Source organism: Oncorhynchus masou, chromosome 24 (assembly GCF_036934945.1).
Source record: "Oncorhynchus masou masou isolate Uvic2021 chromosome 24, UVic_Omas_1.1, whole genome shotgun sequence".
NCBI lineage: Eukaryota > Metazoa > Chordata > Actinopteri > Salmoniformes > Salmonidae > Oncorhynchus > Oncorhynchus masou.
Window position 1 is genome coordinate 83,146,275 of NC_088235.1, and position 13,097 is coordinate 83,159,371.

The window sequence follows — 13,097 nt, forward strand, 5'->3', positions numbered from 1 at the left end:
ACCAATGTTCATTCTAATTTTTTTACAGCAATGAGCAGAAACACATTTTTTGCGAGCATTCTGTGTAACTTCCGGCGCGCATTAACTGTGAACACAGAGGATGTACACACTAAGTTATAGTTTCAGAAAGTGGCTAATAGGCCTATATTATGCTCAAATAGCCCATCAACAAAACCAATAGAGCAAATGCCATAACACTTCCACATGGATTCAGAAAGTATTCATACCCCTCGACTTTTTCCACAATTTGCTGTTACACAACCTGAATTTAAAATTGATGTAGTGTCACTGGACAACAGTAACACACACACAAATACCCCATAATGTCAAAGTGGAAATGGTTTTAGATTATTTTATTTTTTACAAATGAAGTAAAAACAACTCGATGTTTGAATGACTACCTTGTCTCTGTACACCACACATGCAATTATTTGTAAAGTTCTGTAACTAGGTCACTCAGGAACATTCAATTACGTCTTGGTAAGCAACTCCCGTATAATATATATAACACACACACACACACACACACACACATATATATATATATATATATTTGGTCATGTTTTAGGTTAATTAATTTTAAATGTTTTATTGCAACAATAACAATATTACACATCAATACAGGGACATTCCTGTGAATACAATGATTTTTTTTTTAATAGAACACCAGGCGAAACTCCAACGTTGTCTACCAAATCACATACAAAATGAATACCCTTGTCAAACCGAAGACCCTGAAAATGGATTTCCTATTCATTTTAATAACTCTTATTCCAAATCAATGTTTTGTGGGGGGAAAGAATTGTACTTGAATATAATTTTCCAGAAAAATAACATTTGCTGGTGAAACAGACAACTTCACAGGTAATTTGAGGGTCAAAATCACATTTCTTTAAGGAATTCAAGTCCACCAAGTTTAAAAAAAAAAATACCACAGAAGTAGGATTGGACAGACAATATCAACCAATTAATTCTAAAAGCACCCACCAACGACTCAAAATCAATAGCCTCCACGATCATAGTCTTTCACTAATTGTGATTTACGAATATAAATGGGTTTTATTCCTCCAAACAAATCTAAATAACAGAATTTTCTATGTTACTAGAAAGAAAGAAAGAAAGGGACTGACTTGGGTAAATTATTCTAGATAAACCATGAGTCTTGGTGTCCTGTGTGAATTTATGTATGCTCCCTCTAATTCTCTTTTTTTCCGCTCTTCTCCCAGAGGACCAGAGCCCTAGGGCTATGCCTCATGACTACCTGGCCTGATGACTCCTTGCTGTACCCAGTCCACCTGGTCGTGCTGCTGCTCCAGTTTCAACTATTCTGTCTGTGGCTATAGAATCCTGACCTGTTCACTGGATGTTCTACCTTGTGCCGGACTTGCTGTTTTCGACTCGCTCTCTACTGCACCTGCTGTCTAACTCTGAAGGTTCGGCTAGAAAAGCCAACTGACATTTACTCTTGAGGTGCTGACCTGTTGCACCCTCTACAACGATGATGATAATAATAATAAATGATGATGATTATAATACCCTGCTGGTCATCTATGAACGTTTGAACATCTTGGCCATGTTCTGTTATAATCTCCACTCATCACATCCAGAAGAGGACTGGCCACCCCACAGAGCCTGGTTCCTCTAGGTTCCTGCCTTTCTAGGGAGTTTTTCCTAGCCACCGTGCTTCTACATCTGCATTGATTACAACCCATAATTGAGATATCACGTTGCAGCCACTGACTCAATGAAACTATGATGAAATGAATCATATTATCGATGTTTAAAGAGTATTTGAAACGTTTTTAGTGATAACAATTCCTAAATTTTTAACAGGTATGGAGGCAATGTTGACGGAGTCACAGCAATGAATTGGGAATAGCCGCCCTATCCTTTAGAAAAAGGCTAGTATCATCTGCAAATTGACTGATATTTATACATCTTTAAAATATCATTACCAAAAATAAAAATCCCTTTTAAATCCTCCGACTTGTTAAGAAATACAGCTTGTAGTGATGCTAGTCGGGTGGGGAGCGATCGGTTGAGGAGCATGCATTTAGTTTCACTAGCGTTTAAGAGCAGTTGGAGTCAATGGAAGGAGAGTTGTATGGCATTGAAGCTCATCTGGAGGTTAGTTAGCAGTGTCCAAAGAGGGGCCAGAAGTATACAGAATGGTGTCATATGCGTAGAGGTGGATCAGAGAATCACCAGCAGCAAGAGCGACATCATTGATGTATACAGAGAAGAGAGTCGGCCCGAGAATTGAACCCTGTGGCACCCCCAGAGGCTGCCAGAGGTCCGGACAACAGGCCCTCCGATTTGACACACTGAACTCTATCAGAGAAGTAGTTGGTAAACCAGGCGAGGCAATCATTTGCGAAACCAAGGCTGTCGAGTCTGCCAATAAGAATGTGGTGATTGACAGAGTCGAAAGCTTTGGCAAGGTCGATGAATACAGCTGCACAGTAATGTCTCTTATTGATGTCGGTTATGATGTCATTTAGGACCTTGAGCGTGGCTGAGTTGCACCCATGACCAGCTCTGAAACCAGATTGCATAGCGGAGAAGGTACGGTGGGATTCGAAATGGTCGGTAATCTGTTTGTTAACTTGGCTTTCGAAGACCATAGAAAGGCAGGGTAGGAAAGATATAGGTCCGTAGCAGTTTGGGTCTAGAGTGTCACCCCCTTTGAAGAGGGGGATGACCGCAGCAGCTTTCCAATATTTGGGAATCTCAGACGATACGAAAGAGAGGTTGAACAGGCCAGTAATAGGGGTTGCAACAATTTTGGCAGATAATTTTAGAAAGAGAGGGTCCAGATTGTCTAGCCCGGCTGATTTGTAGGCATCCAGATATTGCAGCTCTCTCAGAACATCAGCTATCTGGATTTGGGTGAAGGAGAAATGGCGGGTGGCTTTGGCAGGTTGCTGTGGAGGGTGTCGGGCAGTTGACCGGGGTAGGGGTAGCCAGTTGGAAAGCATGGCTAGCCGTAGAGAAATGCTTATTGAAATTCTCAATTATAGTGGATTTATCGGTGATGACAGTGTTTCCTAGCCTCAAAGCAGTGGGCAAGCTGGGAGGTGGTGCTCCTATTCTCCATGGACTTTACACTGTCCCAGAACTTTGAGTTTGTACTACAGGATGCACATTTATGTTTGAAAAAGCTAGCCCTAGGAAAGCTAACTGCCTGTGTATATTTGTTCCCAACTTCCCTGAAAACTTGCATATCACGGGGCCTATTCGATGCTAATGCAGAACGCCGCAGGATGTTTTTGTGCTGTTCAAGGGCAGTCAGGTCTGGAGTGAACCAAGGACTAAATCTATTCCTCGTTCTGCATTTTTTGAACGGGGCATGCTTATTTAAGATGGTGAGGAAGGCACTTATAAAGAATAACCAGGCATCATCTACTGACGGGATGAGGTCAATGTCATTCCAGGATACCCCGGCCAGGTCGATTAAAAAGGCCTGTTCGCAGAAGTGTTTTAGGGAGCGTTTGACAGTGTTGAGGGGTGGACGTTTGGTCGCAGACCCATTACGGATGCAGGCAATGAGGCATTGATCGCTGAGATCTTGATTGAAAACAGCAGAGGTGTATTCGGAGGGCGAGTTTGTTAGGATGATATCTGAGGGTGCCCGTGTTTACAGATTTGGAGTTGTACCTAGTGGGTTCATTGATCATTTGTGTGAGATTGAGAGCATCAAGCGTAGATTGTAGGATGGCCAGGATGTTAAGCATGTCCCAGTTCAGGTCACCTAGTAGGATGAGATCAGAAGATGGATGGGGGGCAATCAATTCACATATGGTGTCGAGGGAAGTGAACATATGGGTCCAGTGAGTGGTTGGGCTGACTGGGAACACGGCGATTCAGACAGTTAGTAGGCCGGTGCTAACAAGCTAGCAGGCCGTGGCAAGCAAGCTAGCAGTTAGCAGACCGGGGAAAGCAAGCTAGCAGTTAGTAGAAGGGCCTTTGGGGGACGTCCGTTTTTGCCTCTTTGGGCGGTGGCGTCGATAGACCAGTCGTGGATTTGTAGGGTTCCAAGTAGCTCTAGGTAGCTAGCAGGCCGCGGTTAGCAGAATGGGCCTTCAGCAGACATCGCACCTGTGGGGCCTGTTGGAATCCTCGGGCAGATTACGTCAATATTCCAGTCGTAGAGGATCGGCGGGGTTCCGTGCCCCGTACCGGCAGTAGAAGGGGTCTGGATATTGTAGCCCAGGAGTGGGTTTCGGTGGTAGCCCAGGAGCCCTAGCCGGGTTAGCTTCAGGCTAATTGGTGCTTGCTCCGGGATGGAAACGCAAGCCATGAGTAGTCACCCGGGATTGCAGTTAGCTAGTTGCGAAGATCCAGATGAAAATGTTCAGAGTTTGCAGTAGGAATCCGGGGATATGGAGAGAGAAAAAAATAGGTCCGTTATGCTCTGGTTTGAGTCATGTTGTACGAACTGGCGAGAGCTTTCCGAGCTAAAGGTTAGCTGATGACCGCTAGCAGTGGTTTAAAATCAAATCAAAATCAAATTTATTTGTCACATACACATGGTTAGCAGATGTTAATGCGAGTGCAGCGAAATGCTTGTGCTTCTAGTTCCGACAATGCAGTAATAACCAACAAGTAATCTAACTAACAATTCCTAAACTACTGTCTTATACACAGTGTAAGGGGATAAAGTTTACTGACTGATAGCTTGTAGGTAGTTAGCTGGCTAGCTTCAGTTGAGGGATTCCAGATCCGAAGTAAATAGAAATACTTCAGGAAAAAAACAGATCCACGCCACTTTGGGTGAGGCGGGTTACAGGAGAGTATTGAGAAGTTGAGGTTTAGGAAAATATTTGAAAAAGATATGCGAAGAAAAATATATATACAAGGGACACGACAGGACAAAGACAGACGTGTGACTGCTACACCATCTTGGATTTTGCCAATAGTTGCCCTTCTTTGCGAGGCATTGGAAAACCTCTCTGGTCTTTGTGGATGAATCGGTGTTTGAAATTCACTGCTCGACTGAGGGACCTTATAGATAATTGTATGTATGTGTGGGGTACAGAGATCAGCTAGTCATGTTAAACACTATTATTTCACACAGAGTGAGTCCATGTGACTTGTTTAGCACATTTTTACTCCTGAACTTATTTAGCCTTGCCATAACAAAGGGGTTGAATACTTATTGACCAAAAGACATTTCAGGTTTTCATTTTTAATGACATTTGTAAAAACATAATTCCACTTTGGCATTATGGGGTATTGTGCGTAGGCCAGTGGCACAAAACCTCAATTGAATCCAATTTAAATCCAGGTAGAAACAAAATGTGTAAAAAGTCAAGGGGTGTGAAAACTTTCTGAAGGCGGCACTGTATGTTCAAGTTATGTGCTCTTGTAGGAAGCAAAAACTCCCCCATTCCTGACCAAAATTTGCTATAACCGAGCTAGTAACTCAAAGAATATCAACAAATGTGCACACGCTGCTCTGTGATCTCAAATTTGCATTATAGGCTACTCTCCGACCAGGGATGATAGAAAAAAAAACATGTGTATCAGTAAGAGAGAACAAAGCTGCTCCTCCGCCTACAAAAAAATCACCAACTCAGTCATGAAGTTAAATATATTTCAATGCAACAAACCAAACTTACGTTGAGTCAATCCCAATTTCCACAGCAAAATCGGGAAAGCTAGTGTACATTTTAGTGAAGACCATTCTATTGTGCGTCTGCATGGGCTGGCAATTTGTCTGCGCTGGACTGCTCCAGGAGCTGCACAGCTTAGAAAGAACATTGGACAGGACACCTGTTGAGGGCTGCAGCCTCGCTCTCTGGCAGCGCCGGTTGCCCTAGACTAGACCACACCAGAGCAGTTCAGAGTTTGCAATGTGGTGTACGTACCTCACAGTGGTCCCTGTACAGGTTCTGCAACTTCTTCACGTCGTTCATGTTGATGCGTTCAGGGAGGGGCTGGGTGCCCAGGTCAGGGATGGGGAACGGGGGCAGGACATGGGACACATCTGCAGACACAATGACACAGTTAAATCCCAAAGTGGTGTCTAATAATCCAGTGAAGCGAGATCATTTTTAAAAATTTTAAATCTACATTATTCTTGCATCCAGTGATCAAACTGTGCTCGTCTTGCCCTAGGCTACCATGCAAGCTATCTAAAAACCTGTCATCATCACCTTTATTCACAAACTATGGCATTAATGTGAGCTCTGTTTTGGTACAGGAGACATGATGCGCTGCCTGAGTGTTACAGTGTGGCTAGCGGCGATCCTTACCAATGTACTGCTGGTGGTGCTGGCTCTGGGCTGCCACAGACTGCTCTGGGGTGCTGGCTGAATGCTGGGAGCCTCCTGACAGGCTGTCCCCCATGCCATCCACCTTCTGGAGGGGCTTGAACCTGCATAGAGGGGAGAAGGCAGCACAGCTATGTTGGGTGGGGCTGGGAAGAACTAATGGATGACTGGGAGAGGAAGCACAAAAGAGCAGTGGAGAGGAAAGGTTGGAGAATAAAGGCAGGTGTGAGAGGTTAAATAAACCATGTATCTGAAATTAGGGTGAGCGCACCATTTCACTCTGCTGCAGAGAGTCCACTAAAAGGGTTTTTGGGCAGAGGACATGAGGTCAATTCTTTAAAAAACACAAATGAACTTGAGCTGACAGTATAGATTAAAGAGAACTAGAGTAGAGGAGGATGTGAGAGGTAGGGCTCACCTTTGTTTCTGGTGCACAGGCTGCTGTCTCATGGCCATGTACTGAGAGTCCTCTTGCAGTCTGTTGAGTGGGGAGTCTGGCTTCAGTCTAATGCCATAGTAGTGGTATTTGGAGTTGCCTCTGGAACAAACAGGAACATTAGGGGTTAATAAACAAATATTGTATTCAGCTTTGTAAGTCTTATCAGAATAAATACTCACCATCACCACATCAATCAATCCAATCCATCATTAACACTAGAGGTCGACCGATTAATCGTAATGGCCGATTAATTAGGGCCGAATTCAAGTTCTAACAATCAGATTTTTTTTTTTTACACCTTTATTTAACTAGGTAAGTCAGTTAAGAACACATTCTTATTTTCAATGACAACCTAGGAACGGTGGGTTAACTGCCTTGTTCAGGGGCAGAATGACAGATTTTTACCTTGTCAGCTCGGGGATTCAATCTTGCAACCTTAAGGTTAACTAGTCCAACGCTCTAAACACCTGATTACATTGCACTCCACGAGGAGCCTGCCTGTTACGCGAATGCAGTAAGAAGCCAAGGTAAGTTGCTAGCTAGCATTAAACTTCTCTTATAAAAAACAATCAATCATAATCACTAGTTAACTACACATGGTTGATGATATTACTAGTTTATCTAGCATGTCCTGCGTTGCATATAATCGATGAAGTGCATATTCGCGAAAAAGGACTGTCGTTGCTCCAATGTGTACATAACCATAAACATCAATGCCTTCCTTAAAATCAATACACAGAGTTATATATTTTTAAACCTGCATATTTAGCTAAAAGAAATCCAGGTTAGCAGGCAATATTAACTAGGTGAAATTGTGTCACTTCTCTTGCATTCATTGCACGCAGTCGGTGTATATGCAACAGTTTGGGCTGCCTGGTTCTTTGCCAACTAATTTGTCAGAATTTTACGTAATTATGACATAACATTGAAGGTTTTGCAATGTAACAGGAATATTTTGACTTATGGATGCCAACCATTAGATAAAATACAGAATGGTTCCATATTTCACTGAAAGAATAAACGTCTTGTTTTCGAGATGATAGTTTCCAGATTTGACCATATTAATGACCTAAGGCTCGTATTTCTGTGTGTTATTATGTTATAACTAAGTCTATGATTTGATAGAGCAGTCTGACTGAGCGATGGTAGGCACCAGCAGGCTCGTAAGCATTCGTTCAACCAGCAATTTCATGCGTTTGACAGCAGCCCTTCAAGCCTTGCGCTGTTTATGACTTTAAGCCTATCAACTCCCGAGATAAGGCTGGTGTAACCGATGTGAAATGGCTAGCTAGTTAGCGGGGTGCGCGCTAATAGTGTTTCAAACATAACTCGCTATGAGACTTGGAGTAGTTGTTCCCCTTGCTCTGCATGGGTAACGCTGCTTCGAGTGTGGCTGTTGTCGATGTGTTAGGGGCAAGGAGAGGGACGGAAGCTAGACTGTTACACTGGCAATACTGAAGTGCCTATAAGAACATCCAATAGTCAAAGGTTAATGAAATACAAATGGTATAGAGAGAAATAGTCCTATAATTCCTATAATAAACTACAACCTAAAACTTCTTACCTGGGAATATTGAAGACTCATGTTAAAAGGAACCACCAGCGTGCATATGTTCTGAGCAAGGAATTTTAAACATTAGCTTTAAAAATGGCACATATTGCACTTTTACTTTCTTCAACACTTTGTTTTGCATTATTTAAACCAAATTGAACGTTTCATTTTTTATTTGAGGGTAAATTGATTGTATTTATGTATTGTATTAAGTTAACATAAGTGTTCATTCAGTATTGATTCAGTATTGTTGTAATTGTCATTATTACAAATATATTTTTTAATGTATTTATTTTTAATATTTGTTTTTATTATTTTATTATTATTATTAACACTACCCTGCTCTTCCTCACCCTTATCATCATGGTCTTACCTTGTGCCGAGGCGGCGGGTCCTGAGGCCCATGAAGACGGAGCGGATGAGTTTCCCAAAGGAGGCAGCGTTGACCGGGTCCAGTTTCTGCTCCTGACAGTGGCGCAGGTAGTGGTTGTAGAGGGAGCTCCGGGGCAGGCTCACCCCCTCTGCGGTCTCATAGTTATCCAGCAGCCACTGCAGCTAAAACACACACAGTACAGAAACAGTCAGTCAGTCACACCTACTGGACCCTGTCTGCACAACTCCATCCTAAGGTTGAAAGGCTAGAACCCGGTTACTGAGATTTACCACCCAAATCCACTCCTTCCTCCCCCCAGGTACAGGTGCATGCACACACAGGCACACACCAACCACCTGTTTAGTGAGTTTAAAGGGGAGAGACTTTAGATTGTGTTAAAACTGTCAATTGGAGTGAATTGGTATATTTGAGGTACACGCAGGTACACGCAGGTACACGCACATTTGAGGTATAGCAGGTACACGATAGCACGCACACATGTACACGATAGCACACGATAGCACACACACACACACACACACACACACACACACACACACCAACCACATGTTTAGTGAGTTTAAAGGAGAGAATTTAGATTGTGTTAAAACTGTCAAAGGGAGTGAACTGGTATATTTGAGGTATAGCAGGTACACACACGTACACACGTACACAGGTACACGATAGTTAGAACAGTATAACTTCAGACCGTCCCCTCGCCCATACCCGGGCGCAAACCAGGGACCCTCTGCACACAACAACTGACACCCACGAAGCATCGTTACCCATCGCTCCACAAAAGCCGCGGCCCTTGCAGAGCAAGGGTAACAACTACTTCAAGGTCTCAGAGCAAGTGATGTCACCGATTGAAACGCTATTTAGCGCACACCACCGCTAACTAAGCTAGCCGTTTCATATCTGTTACAATAGCACACACACACACACACACACGTACACGATAGCACACACAGGTACACGCACACAAACCACCCGTTTAGTGAGTTTAAACGAGAGAGAATTTTTATTTCGTGTTAAAACTGTCAGAGGGGGTCAATTAGTATACGTGATAATTGCTCATTCATATTATACCTGTCCACTAGAGAAATATAGAACTCTGTGGTCCCCTATTCCCCAACAGGGTGGACAGAATTATTTACCTGTCTGTGTGGATGGTGGGACTAGGCTAGGCAAAAATAAGATGATTGGCAGTTGAAATATAAACACATGGATATTTATCTCAATTTACAGGGTGGCCAGACAGTGTGACAGACACAGTGTGGAGTTGATGACAACAATATGACTGTCAGGTGGAGCTGCTTGATAATAAAGATTCTAGAGGTGACCGAGGGTTAAGAGCCAGAATGGAGAATAACATCTAATGAAATAGCTGGTTTGAATGGCAGCTCTGGTGGCACAATAAAGTAGAGAGTCAAGTCATACTGCTTCTATTACCATATCACACTGTAATTATGGAGTTGTGACCAACACACCGGCTCACATTATATAACATGTAATTGTTGACAAATAGTGAGTGTGTCTTGATTCGCATGTGAATGTGTGCTTCCCAGACAGTAGAAAAGGGGGGCATGGCGTTATGTGGCTATAACAATCACGTAGCTGTCACCATGTGGAGGATGGGGAATCTGAAAAGGCAACAGGTTAAATACACGCGTCGCTTCTGTCAAGACAAGGACAAGCTCAGCCAGCAGAAAGTCCCCCAATCAATAACTTGTTGAGAAACAAGTGGAAGCAGATGCAAGGAAAGTATCTGGTCAGACAACGCAGTGTTTTGGGTCACAGCACACTAAGGCTAGCAGTAGTCTGTCAGTATGTTCCCTTCAGCAGAAAGAAGAGATCACAGTGAAGTGGTAAGGTAGAGCCAGGGAGACAAAGGCAGGCCTTTCTAGTCCTTTTCAAAGAAAGTTCCTGATTGACTTACATGGCTGTTGAGCAGGCTGCTTTTGTGAGTTGCAATCCCTTCAGACTTTTGGAGGTTTTCAATCGCCATTTCAAGCTAAAGAAAAAAATGAGCATGCAAAAAATGAAACAGGATGTAGAAAAAAGGAGGAAAACGAAAGGGGGGAAACAAAAACACAAAACAGAAAGGAAATAAGAAGGTTAGCAGCAGCCAGATCTCTGCATTTCCATTACCCTCAGTCAATGTTGCAGCCAAATTCATTATTGGCTGAAAAAGCATGCAAATGAGTGGGACTCAAGGGGTTAAGCTGCTGACTGAAGGCCCTCCTTGTCTGACACTAATGTATGCAAATAGTCTCTGCAAACAGGGCCACAGGTCATTCCATGAGCAATGACAATGAGTTGACAAATTCCACCAAACACCCAATGAAAATCACCACACAATGCAAAACTTGAGAAGTTATATGTAACAGTCACTGTTGCAATCCATTTAGAACACAAATACAGTCCTAATAGAAAAACCTCCAACAGGAGCAATGTATTTCCATATCATCCCATCTTTTCGTTCCATTTGTTATCCCAAAGGAACCATTTCAATCAATTGACCAGATCAGTTAGACTTTTTTCCGGCGGTATCATGGACTAGAGAAGAAAGGAGTTAAACTAGCAGGAATAGCGAATGACAAAACTTGAGAAGGAAAAAAAAGCAGGCATCCTTCCAAAGTCTAAAGGCTGTCGGCCAAATGGTAATGAGGCCCAGGGGTTGCTTTGTTTTGCAGGGCGCTCAAGTGCCTGTGAAAAACTCTAAAACAAAGCATAGCCAAATTACTTAAACCAGCCTGCACCCTGCTTCCCCTGTCCCGCTTCTCCCGTAACGCCATGGGGCACTGGTAAGGCTGAGGCCCACCCCAGACCCAGGTTTCCCTGAGGATCAGCAGATCGGCCAGGCAGGCAGTGGTGAGGATAGTCACACCAGCGTGCGTCACAGGCACAGCAGGGAATGTGTCTGCTACCGCAGGGCAATTTGTTTGTTGGTATAACTAATGATTTATACACACACTTCAGAGAACACTTCAATCCATGCACGGCTTAAAAAGCTGTTTAGTAATGGAAACCATAAACCATCCCTCATGTTTGGGATGAGTTGGAATAACTGACTCTCAGACATGGGCATTCATTTCTAAAGGTGTTGGTGCCTCTTCAATTCCATATGGTTTGATGGACTTACATAGTCACATCACAATAATTTCACGGAGATACCTACTGGACTGGAAACTTAATTCTTCCTACTAAATCCATAAGTCCCAACAAGGACACAGAGTATATGTAACTCATCCAAGGTGCTCACCATAGCGGAGGAAGAGCGGGAGGAGTGTGAGGCGTGGTGGCGGCCTCCCTCCATGCCCCCGCCGTGGATCAGGTAGGTGCTGCCACCTGAGATGATCTGACTGCCACCCACATCCATGGTGATGCCCACCATGCCGTGGGGCGGCACACCACTGGCGGAGGAGACCACCGTCGTGACCTGGGAACCCCCGCCCTGAGAGTCAAAATAGGCTCCTCCACTGCCCTGGCCATACAGCTGGGCCTCAGGGTTATAGGAGTAGGCTGTCCGGCTGGAGAGAGAAGTGCCATAAGTTAAAGGTATGACCTCAGATCTATACAGAATGAAACAGCAATCCCATAACATTACATTCACTTAGTTTGTGTTTTTAATTATAATACTACACATCTACAATCTTACATTAGGGGTTCAATTAGCTGTAAAAGCAGCAATATGACATTTTTGGGGTGACATGACCAAATTTACATAGAAATATGTGTTATAGATCGGTCATTCTCTTCAAAAGCAAGTCTAAGAAGCGGTAGATCGGTTTAATTTTTGTGCTTACTTTCAGTTTTGTACACCAGCTTCTAACAGCTGAAAATACAATATCTTTGGTTATGGAAAATATATTACAGTGGTTTAGATGGTACAATGATTCTCTACAATATACTTGCTTGTTTTGTCACATAAATTCTAATAGTTTGCCTATTTTCAGTTTTTGCAACCAGGAAATGGCAGAGCGATTTCTACATATACCATGATACCATGAATACCATGAAAAGATGCACTATTTAGAAGTATTTTAAAGCCCGCTGGAACACATTCCATTGCCTGAAATGAAAAGCACCGCAGTACTTACATGGTTCCATTAGTGTAAACTGCTTCTCCCCCCTCTCCCACATATTGAACCTGGGAGGGGTAGACATGATGGATCTGCTGGACCTATGGAGAGAGAAACACAACCATTGAGCATTAATTGTCATCAAGAGGGACTAATCACTTCTAGGCTGTTTTTCATTCTTTGAAATGAGAAAACATCCATGCTTGTTCGTAATCAAAATAGAGTAATTCATGTCTTCCGTAATCATAATATTTATTTGGGCGGCAGGTAGCCTAGTGGTTAGAGCATTGGGCTAGTAACCGAAAGATTGCTAGATCAAATCTCCGAGCTAATAAGGTAAACATCTGTCGTTCTGCCCCTGAACAAAGCAGTT

General features: G+C 43.1%; 1 protein-coding gene across 3 annotated transcripts in view; it reads right to left on the minus strand.

Moving 5' to 3' along the window:
- The window catches only part of LOC135512845 (DNA-binding protein RFX2-like), a 65,654-nt gene that overhangs the window by 11,036 nt on the left and 41,521 nt on the right, over positions 1–13,097 (minus strand). For 2 of the 3 annotated variants that reach the window (XM_064935279.1, XM_064935277.1), the window contains exons 4-10: positions 12,743–12,825; positions 11,905–12,172; positions 10,579–10,653; positions 8,640–8,821; positions 6,694–6,813; positions 6,258–6,379; positions 5,871–5,989 (exon numbers count right to left, since the gene is read on the minus strand). In XM_064935279.1, coding sequence (XP_064791351.1) covers positions 5,871–5,989; positions 6,258–6,379; positions 6,694–6,813; positions 8,640–8,821; positions 10,579–10,653; positions 11,905–12,172; positions 12,743–12,825 — 969 coding nt within the window. The remainder of the gene's footprint in view (positions 1–5,870; positions 5,990–6,257; positions 6,380–6,693; positions 6,814–8,639; positions 8,822–10,578; positions 10,654–11,904; positions 12,173–12,742; positions 12,826–13,097) is intronic. The other variant, XM_064935278.1, reaches the window with a different exon arrangement.